Source organism: Hylaeus anthracinus, unplaced genomic scaffold (assembly GCF_026225885.1).
Source record: "Hylaeus anthracinus isolate JK02 unplaced genomic scaffold, UHH_iyHylAnth1.0_haploid 11982, whole genome shotgun sequence".
Lineage (NCBI taxonomy): Eukaryota > Metazoa > Arthropoda > Insecta > Hymenoptera > Colletidae > Hylaeus > Hylaeus anthracinus.
In genome coordinates this window covers 99761-115003 of record NW_026534330.1, presented here as the reverse complement: position 1 = coordinate 115003, position 15243 = coordinate 99761, and the positions used below count along the sequence as shown (strand labels likewise).

Genomic DNA, 15243 nt, shown 5'->3' with positions numbered 1-15243 from the left:
GCGTTTTCCGTAAGTCAACCGTTGACTAAACCTATCGGTTCGGCGTTGGTTTCGAAGCACTGTATGAGAAAGAATAGGGTTCGATCTACTTTTTTTTTTTTTTTCTTTTTTCTTTTACGTCTCGTCACGAATTAGAAGGAACCTATACCAAGATTGCAAAATATCTTTATACTTGAGCAGTTAATAAAATACATTTAAAAAAAACGCCATGATTTTATAGTTACTCATCAGCTAACACACGTAATTTTAGATTGTGGTAAGCCTAGCAAATAGCTAGAAAAATGTATTATACGGAATAAATGTTAATCGTGAAAATTACGCGGACATCTCCAATAGAAAAGATTGAAAAGAATTTTTGTTGGACATTGAGCAACTGTTGAAATTAAAAGCTTAGGTTTTTCCATAAATGGAACCGATGCGCAATCATTTTTTTAGCTGGGTATCCGGTGTTGCCATCGGTCGATAGTCGGATCGATCCGACAACGTTTATCTTGGTTACAAACAGTTTGCGGTTCGTTTTATTTTGGACGTAACTCGCTATTAATAAAAGGGCATGAGGTGGCGGTCGCTACTGCCAGCACTAACAGTAACTACCAGTACCAGTACCACTGCCGCTGACACTAGTTGTCGGCGCAACTACCACACAACGTAATGAAACTGTACCGTGCTTCAATTGATGCTTCTGTACCGCGTAAGTACTTTTATGCACATACACATGCACGCAAATACGGACAGTATGGCATTTGATTCGCGGTCACTTTTTACGTCGAATGTTCATTTTTCGTTGACAATTTCAACGTTACGCTACTTTACGTGGCCGCTAGAAATTTTTCTCCGTTTACTCCGTTCTACACCACCACGTTCAACCTGGTCTTATATTTATCTATTATTCTACATATCCAATAAAAAGGAAAAAAACTAATAATCTTTTTTTTTTTTTTTTGATCGCGATATTTTTGATTATCATCCGTTAATTTTTTGTTTGTTAACTAATACGACGATGAATTCAATTAATTTCGTAATGTGTATAATAAGTAATAAAGTTTGAACGATCAATGTTGTTTTAGAGAAGTCGGAGGAATGCGTTGCGAACGAAACGAATGTCGAAGAACTAGAAGAGCTGCGCGACAAGTACGAAGGAAAATTAACAGCATCCCTTTATACCGGCACTCTATTCGTCTCTGTAATTGCTTCGATCTTCGCAGTAGGAGTCCTTTGCATCACAAACTATCGGGTAAATTCGCTAATCGATCGCTTCGTCATATTTTATGACCGATGTCTGTTGGCATTGACACACTATCATACCAAGTAGCAGTTGTAAAACTGCTACTTTTCCGTCGGAATCAAAGCGATACGCAAGTATGCAAGGTAGTTTCTTTTTACAGGACTTGTCCCAAGTAATTGTTCCTGCATCGAGTTTAACGATAATGCTGTTCTCCTCGTTGAGTTTGTTGCTCCTGACGCAGCTACCATCGACTTTAACGTCGATTAGAACTCGATTTCTTATCGGTTTCGCTTCTTCCACGATCCTTGGTCTTGGAATTTTGATTCTTCGAGGCTCGGTGCCTTTATTTGTAACGATCCTTGCAATGGTTGCCGTCTTACCAAGAAGCAACCGACATACTCCGACAATTCTTGCAATTATTTTTATAGTCGTGCATTTGGGTGGAAAATTCGTATTTTCCGATTACTCGAATTACTACCAAATAACTCAGGTATTTACTAGCTTATTTCTCGATCTTTTTCGTCCAAATCTCGTTTCTTTCATTTTCACAATATGTATAGTTTATATTTATTCTCACATTTATTTTTCGTACAATCGGGTTCGCGTTGTACCATTTACTCGATCACCGATCGTTTTACTTACTTTTAATTAGATATGCAGCGAAATCGTTTTCCTCTTGGCGGCAGTACTTGCTGGTTCGTATTACAGTATTCTAACTGCAAGAGCGCACACTAAAACCTTTTCTGGAACGAAAACGGTCATCGAATCCAGAATAAAGTTAGAATGCGAAAGGGAACAACAAGAACAATTACTGTTGAGCGTTATTCCGGCCTATATAGCTGCAGAGGTAAGTCTAGATCTATCTATACATAAACATAAACATAAACATACATATAACACGTATGTATTTATGATATATGTAACGTTCGAAACAGGTGAAACGGAGCATCATGCTGAAAATGGCAGACGCTTGTCAGGAAGTTAGCAAACATCAACAAACCAGATTTCACGAAATGTACGTGCAGAGACACAACAATGTCAGGTAAGGAAAAATGGAAAAAATATATTCCAACAATTACAATGTTCTAATAACTGAACCGAATATTCTTCTACTTGCGCGGGAGTTAGCATTTTGTATGCAGATATCGTGAATTTTACGCCGCTCTCGGAACAATTGTCAGCTTCGGATCTAGTGAAAACGTTGAACGAACTTTTCGGAAGATTCGACCAAATTGCACAGGTAAATATCTGCATCTTCTTTTACGTTTCCTTTTCCCTTAGGTAAAGAAAAATCAACGCTCGAATAGATACGTGTTAAAACATTTACATGTTACGTGTACCTTTTTAGGATAATCAGTGCATGAGAATCAAGATCTTGGGTGACTGTTACTACTGCGTTTCAGGACTGCCGATCTCGCGACCGAATCACGCGTATAACTGTGTAAACATGGGACTCGAAATGATAGATGCGATTAGGTATACACGTATGTATATGTATACATATAATGTAAAAAATAAACAGAGGGTGTCACTAACGATAAGCGTAACTTTATCAGGTTTGTTCGCGAAGCAACGGGATTTAACGTGGACATGAGAATCGGAATACATACGGGGAACGTTTTATGCGGAGTACTCGGTCTACGAAAATGGCAGTTTGACGTTTGGAGCGACGACGTTACACTGGCAAATCACATGGAAAGCGGAGGTTTAGCGGGGTACATTTTAGTAAAACGTACTATCGATCACGCATACACACATGCATATTTTCATCATAACCGCTTATACCATTTATATTTACCAAGGAGAGTACACGTAACTAAAGCCACCCTGCTTCACCTCGGTGACCATTTTCAAGTCGAACCTGGTAACGGAGGATTTCGAGAAAGTTATCTTGCACGACATAACATCGAAACTTTCTTGATAGTACCACCGAAGGTAAGATGACTCGATTCCTATTATCTAATCCAACTTTAACTTGCAACTACTTGTTGATTATCACATTATGATACACGTATATGCCGTCAGCATCGGCATCCGTGCGTAAGCAACGGTAAAATAAAAAGAAACAAATGAGAATTAAGAGACAAACTCTTGGTCAACGAGGTCATTTAAACGCTTGTCAAATATGGATAGATCGTTTTCTAAGTTTAAAGCGCGCGCGCGCGCGCGCGCGCGCGCGTGTGTGTGTGTGTGTGTGTGTGTGTGTGTGTGTGTGTGTGTGTACTACATGTTCCAGAGTTCAATTGTGATCCGTATTTAAGAGACCGCCAATTATGTGATTTGGAAAAGTTGATCAGTGTCCTCGCAACGTATGCCAAGGTCGTTTCAATTGGTGTTTGGATGAAAAATGTATTTTTATAAAAACATAAGTTGTATTACAAGTCAAAGTTTGTGCAACATGAAACAGTCCCGGGCAGTGATTTATCTGGTATTTTATTAGAAAAGCAGCCAAGAAAATTCAAAGGATAACATCAGTGAGCGCGTACATTGTGGCACTGCTTCGGTACCGACAAGGTAAGGATACGATATCGTTTAATGGTGTTGTTCTATTACTCTGTTCTATAACTGTGTTACGATTACCATAGGTAGCCAATAGACATTGATTACTACCTCGATTCTCGCAAAACTTTTCTCTATTGTCAAATATTTACTCCTGCAATTTCTTGAAACTTGACATGTACGGACCTATCGACGCGGTAGCGATATGCGTTTTTATACATATACATATACGATTTATATGTATGTATATACATTTTACATAGTCTACCCTACTGTCAAACAGATCAAGACCGAGTAGCAAAATGACGAAATACGTTGAATGTTGGGGAGCGGATAAACCTTTTGCCAATATCGCAGAAGCTACGCTTGCTAAAAATATCGGTTTAACAGTAAGTAAACGAGTTATCGAGTATGTTTCTCCTTCTTACTGTTTACCTTGACAGAACGACAAAAGAAAATGTAACATAATAAATCGTACTATATATTGTACTATTTAAACAACTCGTTATCTCTGTTTCTTTCAGAGCATCGCCATGATCGAATCGAATCTTTTAGCGAACAGTAATGTCAATTGTTTCATCGACGTAAAGTAAGTTGTTTTTTTTTCTCTCTAATTTCAATCGGTGTAACGCATATCTAATCGACGCTATTTATATTTCTACGTATCCGTTCGAACGCGACAGAGAGTGGTGCAAGGGTAACAGCAACGGTAACGAGGGTATGTCACCCTTTACTTACCAGTTCAACGATCAAAATCAAGAACTTGAATTCCGTGAACAGCTCGACGAACAGTTCCTTTGGTATCTTCTCGCCTCTGGTACATTCTACGCGATGATCTTCTGTATTCAGATCATTTACTTACCGAAGTAAGTAAGTACTTACATATCTTGTAAAATAGCGAGTATCATTAGGTGTAATCCCTTTTATTCTGATAACAAATGGTACATCTACGAATCGAAACGAAGCGAAATGAAAGGTATGTAGACATATCCTAAATTGTTGTTGAACGGCATCCATTTTGTTACAGAAGCGTGACAGTTTACGGCTGTTTCGTAGCAGGTTTGTTACTCCTGTCGACTTTCGCTGCGACTTGTTGGTTAGCTAGCAGATCCGAAACCGAAGGCAAAATTTTCCGGCGTCCGTTAGTTTTAACCAGAGCCATCAGAATAACGGCGTACTTGGTTACTGCGTTCCTGTCTACCGGCTCGTCCATGTTGAGTCTCATCGATGTCGATCAGACAAACGGTTACGATGTCGTGCCAGTACGTATGAAACTATGATGAAGCTCATACGGGAAAAGCTTGACATACATCCCACGAGCAAGAAAAATATTCGGATAGAAGACCATCTCTCTCTCTCTATCTCCATCTCTATCTCTATCTCTATCTCTAAACTGCCTTGTTCAAATGCTCAGTTTATAACAATTTAAAGCATTAAATACGGTAAAAAATTGGAAGAATTGTCTAACGTGTCTTACTGTCCAAATATATTTATTACTCACTGTGCATTTAATTAATTCGTTAACTGATAGATGTCGATCTATTGTAATTTCATTAAATAAATAATTAACGAAACCGTAAAGTTGCGCGTGTAGAATCAATGATGTATACTTGGATAAAACTCGAGGTTAAAGAAATAATATCGTTGTTTCAGCTGTACATCTATTCCGCAGTGATGTCTCTAATTGTTGGTTGGACTTATCTACGAGTCGGGTTTTTCCTCAAATTCTGTGCAATGTTCGTTTCCGTAACAATGATGCTCGTAACGTTTTCGCAAGCATCAGCTATAAAATCATACTGTACGATCGAAAATGACGGGTAAGCGAAAAAAATCTTCAATCTACCCCTACCCTTACCCTTACCTCCTTTCTATTCGATTAGCTGGCTGCTCGTTTTTATTGCATTTCGCTTTTGTTTTGTTTTGTTTTGTTTTGTTTTGTTTTGTTTTGTTTTGGCGCGCGCGCACGCGTGTGTGTGTGTCGTGTGTCGTGTGTCGTGTGTCGTGTGTGCCGTGTGTGCCGTGTGAACATTTGATAGAAAGAAAGAAAAAGCAGACGAGGTATTTCGCAGACTTTACCACATTCACTGCCTCCTTCAAATTGGATATTTCTTCGCACTCGTATGCCTCGTACTACACGTTTTAGACAGACAAGTGGAATACGCCTCGAGAACTGATTTTCTGTGGCAAAGTAAACTGAAAATCGAACAGGACCAAGTTGAAACTATGAGGGGTATTAACAAGATTCTCCTCGAGAACATACTACCTGCTCATGTAGCGGAGCATTTCTTAGCAAACGACAGAGCTACTCAGGTGAGTTTCGTCCCCAAGTCCTACACGGGAGAAATGATACGATACAAAATTTTCACTACAATTTTACAGATTTTACCTTACGATGTTTTCCTTTTCTTTTTCTTTCGTTTTTTTTTTTCATTCGAGCAGGATCTTTATCACGAAAGGTATAATAGTATCGCCGTCATGTTTGCGTCGATTCCAAATTACAAGGAATTCTATGATGAAACTGACATAAATAAACAAGGATTAGAATGTCTCAGACTTTTAAACGAGATTATTTGCGACTTTGATAAACTATTGCTGAAACCAAAGTTTTCCGGAATCGAAAAGATTAAAACTATCGGTAGCACGTATATGGTTGCCTCTGGACTCAGTCCAGGGAAAGAAGACGCCGATGGAAAGGTAATGTTGCCAAGTTTTATTTATACGAACAATGTTTCAAGACACCAGACTTAAAACTGCAAAGTCTGTTGACAGTGATTTTGTTACCGCCCATTAACTTTTAGGATCCGTTGAACCAACAAGATCACAATGTAATCGTTCTCGTCGAATTTGCTCTTGCTTTGATGACTATTCTAGATCAAATCAATAAAGAATCTTTTCAAAGATTTAAACTGAGAATAGGTGAGTATCGAATATCGAGTATAGAGTGACTGTTAATAAATGCATGCAAATCGTATGTCTCTTTGCATGTGCATGCATACTTGATATTAGTACGATACAATATTAATGATAATATTTGGAAAAAGTGATTGTGCGAATAATACTGGTTTCACCCACTGCACTGTTACTGTATACATTGTACGGAGAACAACATTTCTTTTGAGAAGGTTTGAATCACGGACCGGTGATAGCAGGCGTGATTGGGGCGCAAAAACCTCAATACGATATTTGGGGTAATACTGTAAACGTGGCATCGAGAATGGACAGTTGCGGAGAAATGGGAAAACTTCAGGTCACCGAAGATACGGCCAAGATTTTGATGGCTGCTGGTTACGAATTGACATGCCGAGGGCCCATTTATGTTAAAGGGAAGGGCACGTTGATCACGTATTTTGTGAAAACACCATTCGACAACAAAGACGAGAATCACTAGTCTGCAAATGTTTAAATGGTTAATCGAAGCTTAGCCACGTTAAAAAATCTGAGTAGATTTAGTACCTATAATTGGTTAACGACAAGGAAATAAAAGCGTTTGTTTCGCCTAAACAATGTCAGAAATCAATGATTATCGAAATAAAATGATATTTTTCTTCTAACATGGTAGTTTTCGATACAATAAGATTTAACAAAATACAATTTCAATGCAAGATAAAGCAGAAAATAATTATAGAATATTATTACTTATCGATCGAAAAGAACAAAGAATGTCGAATCGTTGAAGAACTTGGAAAGTAAATTACGCATAACACTGGCCTTGATTTTGCAAACACCACTCAGGTTGCAAGCTTTCCGCAGCGATTCCTCTTCTCACAAATCGTTCTCTATGCCTGAGCATTCTCTGCTCCGCGTGAATCCAACTCGAGGTTGGCTCTGCCCACAATCTTTCAGCGAGTGCTGCTGCTCTAGGCCAGATTTTCGAATCGATCGTCATACCGTCGGCTTGCTCCGTCCAAAGAGCCGCTTCTCCTCCTATTACATGTACATGTACATGTACATACACGCATATTTCATCGATCTCTTCATCTTTAACTATAGCTCTCTTTCGTTAACTGGATACCAAGAGTTACCGCTCTTGGTAACTTTTCTTTTTAACGAAAAGTTTAACGTTAATTAAGATATTGTAATTCAGAGACCGATACTTGACCCTAAAATGATGACGATCATTACGTAAAAGAACAAGTTTTACCTAATATGAGATTTCTTTTCGTTTCGAGATGATGCGACGCGACTATCTTCAAAGGGGAATTGTCGTAAACATTTTGCCAACCTTTGTAAGGAGCACACCAGTTATTACCTTCGCCTATCCATGCCGAAAATCTGAAAAAGAAAAAAAAAATATTCGACTTTGGAAATCAAATAGAAAGTAAGTATTTGATAATTTCGGTAGGTTTGCTCACCCACAATCTAAATACAGAGCGTCATAATTGGAAAAGATGACTTTAAAATTATTCTGCAATAATCTACTGATGGTAGGGTCATCTTTGGATGTCCAAATTTGTACGATATATTTCTTTGGATCGAGATATTTAATATTGTCCGCGTTGGTCAGGCCGCTGGTCCATAAAATGACGGGTATCTCTTTACCTCCGTTAGCGAGAATCAATTTGTTCAATGCATTTCGTTGGAAGTAATCCCAAAGCTTATAGAAATTCGACTCGGATAACTCCCAGTTTTTGACAGTCTGCATCCAATTTGTAATAGCGGACGATGAATTCCAACAATTTATATTCACTTCGTCCCCGCCCATGTGAAAAATGTCTGGCTGGAAATCCTCGATCATGTCTTTATATATACCTTCGAGAATTTCGTATACTTTTTCATTGGTCGGATTAAGTTGACCGCAAGGCGGTTCGACGCAATAATTTCTCCAGGGTTCTGCTTTGAGGCAAACTACAGCGTCGTCATCAACCTTGAAACCGATTAGGATGTTGAATGTACACGGTAAATTTCTGTAATTCGGAAATTCGACCGAAAGCTGTTATGTTAGAACGCATACCCACCCATTGCCATCCTTCCCCTACATGGGCAGGTGCATCGAATTCCGGCAATACTCGAACACCCCGAATCAATCCATGCTCGACAATTTCCTCGACATCTCTCTCATTGTAGATCTTCTCAGGTGTATAAGAACCGAATTTTGAAAAATTCAGCCACGTTCTACCGACGTAAGGAAAACTATGGGAATCGATGATATGCCAATGTAACGTATTCATCTTCGACATGGCCATTCCATCGATTGTTCGCAGTATTATCGACTTTTCGATAAAATTGCGACTAGTGTCCAACAATAATCCGCGGTAGGGGTAAACGGGTCCGTCCGATATCGATACCTGACTTGGAATTTGAATCTGATCCCTTAAGTCGTCGAAAACGATTAACTGGCTCAATGTTTCCAAACCGTGTCTTGCACCAAAATATGATTTCGCCGTTATCGTTGCATTCAACATCTAAATGTTACATTCATACATATACATATAAATTGTATATTTAGTTTTCCCTTGTGTACGAGAAATCGATAACGAGAATGTTTAACAAGCAAATTAATAGAATTGGTTGACAACCTCACCGTTTCCTCCACCTCCGTAATAGTCAAAGTGTAACTTTCGTCCGTGTTCAACGTTAATTTAACGTTGCTAGTTTCGAGGATTCCTGTAAATCGAACAAGCATGCCCAACCCACCACTTTCTGCCACCAATTTCCTACCAGATTTCTGTGCATTGTGTTTCAGTAAAGCCAGATTCTTTCCAAGTAGATCTCCAATTTCTTTCAGACTTTCTAAATCAGCTATCGAAATTTTCTCAGGATCAAGCTGGACCATTCTTTTGCTTAAAGATAAATGCCCCGTTGGTTTCGGCCACAATGAACTGGACGCACCGCAAAACAATTCGCATACTTCCAACGAAAATGGTGAAATCACGTCCTCCGTAATTTCCTGCTTTTTACAAAGACCACCTTCGCATTTATAGTACCATGGAAAACTGTGAGCAAAAGTATTACTTTTTTTTTTCTTTTTTCAATACTTTCTACTGTCCCTTTAAAAAATAATCATGAAATTTTCAAGCAGAACCGCTCGTAAAAGCTATTATTATTATACATGGTATCCAGAGGAAATGCTATCATGTGCATATGTATCGGTTGTTACAGCTAGAGTTTAAAAATTGGCAAAACATGTGCGTCTCGATTGATGCCAAATTTAACGATGCGGTCACTTTCTCCTTATTGTTAGACGAAAAGAATTCATGGACCTCTAATATATACATACATACGTATACGTGCACCTATATCTATACCAACTTATGTATTTGTTTTACTTTCTCCGAATGTAGCAGAAATAGTCAACTTGTATAATTTTTTAACAAAACTGATACCGCGTATCAGTTACGAACGCTTACTAGTCAACGAGTGATTTCAAATATTTGGTCCATAAGTGTGTAGCGAAATCAAGTAATACAATATATTCGGCTTTCTACAATATTATAGTATAGGCTCTCAATTATAATATACATATGTATATTACTTTGAAGCTTTCAACGTGCGATATGTGCATGCATGTACGTGTATAAACAAATCATTACAAAAAATAATTCGATTCCACAAAGCAAAATGAAATCTATGGAAAACCAGGGATGGTCGTCACGGTTAGTAATGTAGTATACGACCATCTTCGACGTGTAAATGTAAATAAATTTCCTTTATCGTAAACAATAGAACAGTCGGTCGAATCGTATCGTGTAGTGTCGTTTAGTCAATCTAATCTAACCGATTTACACGCCCGCTATTGGTCGTATCTATAATTAAATCGAGTTAGCCTTTTTTCGTAGTAAGATTAACGGTTTTGTCTAAACAGACTAAAATTAAATGTGTATAAATTATCCAAAGTAAACACGATACATACCCATACGTATCCTTGGCATCGACTTTGATGTTAACTTGTACGAAAAACAACGTAATTAAGAGAATAATCATGTTTCCTATCACCTGTGGCTTCAGGACACTCGATACATATGTGCTCGTATGCCTTTCATCCAACAGTTTTATTCTTCTCTCCACACAATTTCGAACGCACCTTTATCGGAAGGGGGGATTAAAGAGTGACCGGGGTATCGACATTGTCATGTACTAAATTTATCAATCGTCCTAACATATCCGACAACGAAAACAAATACATCCTGCTTAATAAATTATTTATTTAACTTTCCCATTTATTATCTCGTAAGTTAACAAAATTATTCGACAATTTCTTGTTTAAAAAAAAAAAAAAAAAACCAACAACTTGTAACTACGTCGTTAACATTAATCGTGAAACCGGTAGTCGAGGACTATTCTACGGGATTCTACGGCAAAAATTTAAGTAATACGATCGAATGTTGCTCAACAGCAGAAAAAATTACGTCGGTCGACGTATACAGGGTGCCCCAAAAGTGTTGGAGTTCCTTGAAAGGGGTGGTTCGGGAGGTGATTTGAAACAACTTTTTCCTTTGCGAAAATGTCCGATGGGGCTTCGTTAAGCAGATATTATACATAAATAAATTTACTGTACAACTTATTTGTAACATTTGGCATTACGCGTATATATTTCTTCTGGGATGCGTGTAACGTAAATAAAATCTTTTTTCAATTTCTTCTGTTTCATTTTTTTCATTAATAAATATCCATGATACATGATTACGATCAGATACAGAAATTAATGATAGGAAAGCGGACAAGAATATCGGCGAATTACTTTTTCATTCGTCGCCCCGTATCGCTCTATATTTAGCCAATTCATGTGGAAACACTCTAGTTAATTCTACTAACATATTTGCTTTGAATTTACGATACGCATCTATTTTGCCTTTTACTTGTTCATTTTTGGTTAATGCTTTTTCGATACAGTCTTTCGTATACAGCTGGGGATTTCTGCCTTGATCGATATAACTGTAATTAAGTATATTAATTAATGCTCATTTTAACTCTGGTTCTGGATTCTAATATCATTAAGCTGTATATAGTTACTCGAAAACCTCCAAAGGTACATGGACATCCTGAACCTGAGACTTGAGTTTGTCTATTTCTTGTAAACCATTTACCAAACCTTGACTACAAACAAAAATTTTTATTTTCATTGTAATCAACTTTCACTCAGTCTTTACAAATAACAATCGGTTAACCTTTTATCAACTTAACCTTTCATAAATACGAATGTTTAAGTGTTAGAATACTTACATCTTCTGATTCAATACATTCTGTCCTTGAGGTTGAAAGTCACTCACAATAATTCGTATTTGTCTTACATTTTCAATAAAAAGTTCCAACTGTGTTTCTAAATTTTCTAGTGCCGACGCCATTTTTTATATTTCATCTTTCATGCCGTATATGTGTATGTGTATGTGTCGGATATGTAATACATACATACTGTTTGCCTGCTTGTACCAAGGTCACGTACACAAAGTTTCTAGTGCCGCGTGGGAAAAATTCACCCAACTAAAATGCGCGTGTATGCATACATACAGTAGCGGGTTTTTTTAAATTGCTTTAAATTATTTAAAAGAAAGTAAGCCAGAGTAAGTGCAGATGCAATTTAAAGGATTTTCGTCGTTTCAAGAAATATTATTTTTGCACGCGACATTATAAACTTTGTACCAACTTGTAATACGTGCGCCTGGACTCCCTGCTTGCTACCAACTACCACCTGCTCCATCACTTACCACTGCACACATTATTCTTTTGTGCTATCTTGATCATACTAATTGTAATTCTAATTACTAAATGATGTAACCCAATGTAAGTCGTACCGTAAGCGTTTAACTTGAATGGTTTTCTGTTCGACCCTTTGAGTAGGAACTTTCCAAGGGATATTGTCCAAATTCTAACAATAAGATTATCTTCGAAAAAAGGACTGTCTCTCCTCTCCGTTCCTCTCTTTGCTCTCCTTCGTGCATTCGTGTTTCTTCGGTGTTGAGGTTGAGCATGATTGAGCATCATTGAGCATGATTGAGCATTGAGCAGTGTTAAATGTTGAGTATTATTATTTTCCGCAGCGTATTATTTTCAAGTATTAGTCACGTGTTTCATCCGTTTTATTTGTTATCGTTACTTATTGTTTGTTGTCTAGTAAATAAAGTGTTATTCTGTTTCTTATGTAAGAAAAGTTGTTTTCGCTTTTCTACAAACCAATGACCAAGACGTAACGTTCAACGTTGTCATTGTTGTCACGTTCTAGTTCTAGTCCTACTTAAAAAGCAGTATTCTACGTACATTTTAAAGTAGATTTATTTTTTTTTATAACATGACTCTGAAACACGTAGTTATAGGCAAGTTTATTCTCGTTTAGAAAATTCTTATTAACTGGATAATTTCGATAATTCTATCAGAGATAAGGGTTATGTTGTTGTTATTGTCTCAGGTGGTGGTACAGGCTTTATCGGAACAAACATAATTAAGTCGTTATCTAGTCAAGGAATTTCGTGTACGTGCATTTCTCGAATGCCTGGTCCTAACCGAATGACATGGGTAAGACAAAAAATCTGATACGCTCGCTCGTATATGTATAATTGGATAATTTCAATATATGATGTACGATACGCAGCATGATTTAGAATATTATGGTTTACCTGAAAACACAAGTGCTGTGATTAATGTCGCTGGACAAGATGTACTCGACCCTAAACAACGATGGTCGGAAGGATTTAAGCAAAACGTCATAAATAGTCGAGTGAGAACAACACAATTCTTAGCTAAAGCTATAATTAATACCAAAGCTGATATTTTTGCAACAATTTCCGGGGTAGCTTATTATAAACCAAACGACACAGAATATACGGAAGAAAGCAAGTGCGAAAAATATGATTTTTTATCAGGTAAATTCATAGTTTGTATTTAATTTTGCAGACTTTTATTATGCAGATTATATTACATTGAAATTATTATTTAACGCATTAGAACTTTGTCACGAGTGGGAAGCAGCCGCGCAACTTCCGCGAGATAGTACTATCAGACAAGTTACTATCAGATCTGGAGTAGTATTGGGAAAAAATGGTGGTATGATTAAACAAATATATCTACCATTTTTTGTTGGTTTGGGTGGTCCTATCGGTAATGGAAATCAGTACATGCCTTGGATACACATAACGGATTTAGTTAACATGTTCTTGTTTTCGCTTAGAAACAAAAATGTACATGGCATATTAAACGGAGTTGCTCCACAGGTGATTGACTTAAATTCAATTTCTTTCAAGTTTCTAGAGTCTATACATGTATATAATATAAGGTAGGTATGAGAAGCGACTGTATTCCGATGATAACAAATGTACAGGCTACCAGTTCAAACGGTTTGAAAGAAATATAGTCGAAGAGGGTCTTTGCGGAGTGTGTACATCGGAACGTATTTCTTGTATTTTGTTAATTTTAGTTAAATATAATTCGCACGCGTAATACATATTATTAAATCTATCTGTTAGCCTAACATTCCTCCACAATAATTTTCGTAAATATTATCGATAGATCGTGACAAACAAAGAATTTACGAAGGTATTTGCAACGACAATGCGGAGACCTGCGCTTATTCCTGTACCAAGCTTTGTTTTGAGTATCCTTTTAAACAAAGAACGAGCAACAGTTAGTAAAAAAAAAATGTCCATTTACACTGCTATTTTCACTGTTTTCAGCGATACTATACTAACTCCTTTTCAGATTATTTTGGAAGGACAAAAAGTTATACCGAAACGTGTAAAAAAATTAGGATTTCAGTATCAGTATCCCGATATAAATTCTGCGTGTGCTGAAATACTTGGTAAAAATATTAAAAATAATAAGAATAAATAAAATTAAGATTGACGCTTAATTGTATAGATTTGATTAGGAGGGAAAAATATGAAGGATGGAATTTTAGGTTGTAGATTGTTTTCCTATTTTAGCAAATATGTAAATATACGTGACTGTACAGAATGCATTCGTAGAAGAACATTTTTATACATGCTCCTTTCTCCGAGTAACTTATTAATTTCATCCTGTTTATTAAATATAAAAATTAGTAAATTTTTTAACGTGGATATCGATGTCAGTTTAGTTGATGCATGGTGTAAGAAGCTGGCAACTGGTACTAGATGGTACATAGATGTAATTAAAAACAAATGGTTAAAATGTTTTTACCGATAGATGGCGCCTTTTAGTAATAACCATACTTTTAGGTACTTTTATACTTGGTACTTTATCTAGAATATACAATATTTAATTAGCGTTACCACACGTCTACCCTAGTACGGTTATGGTGTTACCTACGAAATTGATATCAATATCAGTGAACCGATGCACGCTGTGACCGAAGACGAAGAACAATCAATTTCCCCTCTAGAAGAAAACCACTAGTTCCGGCACCAACCAAGAGGCCTATTTTATAGAGAAATTTTGGTTGGTGTTTTGATTGGCGTCGAATAATGTCGAAGCCGATAATCGGATAACTTTCGTTTGGATATTTTAAAATATGCTTCGTAGCGACCTCGTGAGGTCAATTGCGGATGATAACATATACAAAACCATAGAATACAGCGGTACAGGATGCATGATGCATGCATACTTTTACTTGT

At 37.1% G+C, this 15243-nt stretch overlaps 3 protein-coding genes across 8 annotated transcripts; 1 reads left to right on the top strand and 2 right to left on the bottom strand.

Moving 5' to 3' along the window:
• Positions 1-44: 44 nt before the first annotated feature.
• LOC128886258 (adenylate cyclase type 2) lies at positions 45-14605 on the top strand. 5 transcript variants are annotated; one of them, XM_054140962.1, is made up of 23 exons: positions 45-691; positions 1068-1234; positions 1386-1715; positions 1878-2072; positions 2161-2267; positions 2354-2465; positions 2574-2701; positions 2782-2940; positions 3028-3160; positions 3666-3739; positions 4008-4113; positions 4249-4313; positions 4408-4590; positions 4752-4986; positions 5378-5541; positions 5872-6034; positions 6164-6418; positions 6523-6640; positions 13065-13171; positions 13248-13518; positions 13601-13866; positions 14162-14275; positions 14351-14605. In XM_054140962.1, exons 1-23 carry the CDS (start codon positions 652-654, stop codon positions 14480-14482), a joined length of 3624 nt encoding a protein of 1207 aa, XP_053996937.1. In that variant the 5' UTR covers positions 45-651; the 3' UTR covers positions 14483-14605. The 5 variants fall into 5 exon arrangements, with proteins under 5 accessions (XP_053996937.1, XP_053996936.1, XP_053996938.1 ...); XM_054140961.1 differs by having other exon boundaries at positions 5794-6034; XM_054140963.1 differs by lacking the exon at positions 1386-1715 and having other exon boundaries at positions 5794-6034.
• Positions 7242-11191, bottom strand: LOC128886261 (chitooligosaccharidolytic beta-N-acetylglucosaminidase). 2 transcript variants are annotated; one of them, XM_054140970.1, is made up of 6 exons: positions 10575-11191; positions 9246-9657; positions 8680-9126; positions 8077-8588; positions 7866-7996; positions 7242-7648 (listed from the first exon to the last, which is right to left on the bottom strand). In XM_054140970.1, the coding sequence occupies exons 1-6, from the start codon at positions 10643-10645 to the stop codon at positions 7416-7418; spliced, it is 1806 nt and encodes a 601-aa protein (XP_053996945.1). In that variant the 5' UTR covers positions 10646-11191; the 3' UTR covers positions 7242-7415. The 2 variants fall into 2 exon arrangements, with proteins under 2 accessions (XP_053996945.1, XP_053996946.1); XM_054140971.1 differs by having other exon boundaries at positions 9246-9611.
• LOC128886262 (mediator of RNA polymerase II transcription subunit 10) lies at positions 11287-12595 on the bottom strand. The gene is made up of 3 exons (XM_054140973.1): positions 11885-12595; positions 11675-11758; positions 11287-11596 (listed from the first exon to the last, which is right to left on the bottom strand). Exons 1-3 carry the CDS (start codon positions 12004-12006, stop codon positions 11407-11409), a joined length of 396 nt encoding a protein of 131 aa, XP_053996948.1. The 5' UTR covers positions 12007-12595; the 3' UTR covers positions 11287-11406.
• Positions 14606-15243: the final 638 nt, after the last annotated feature.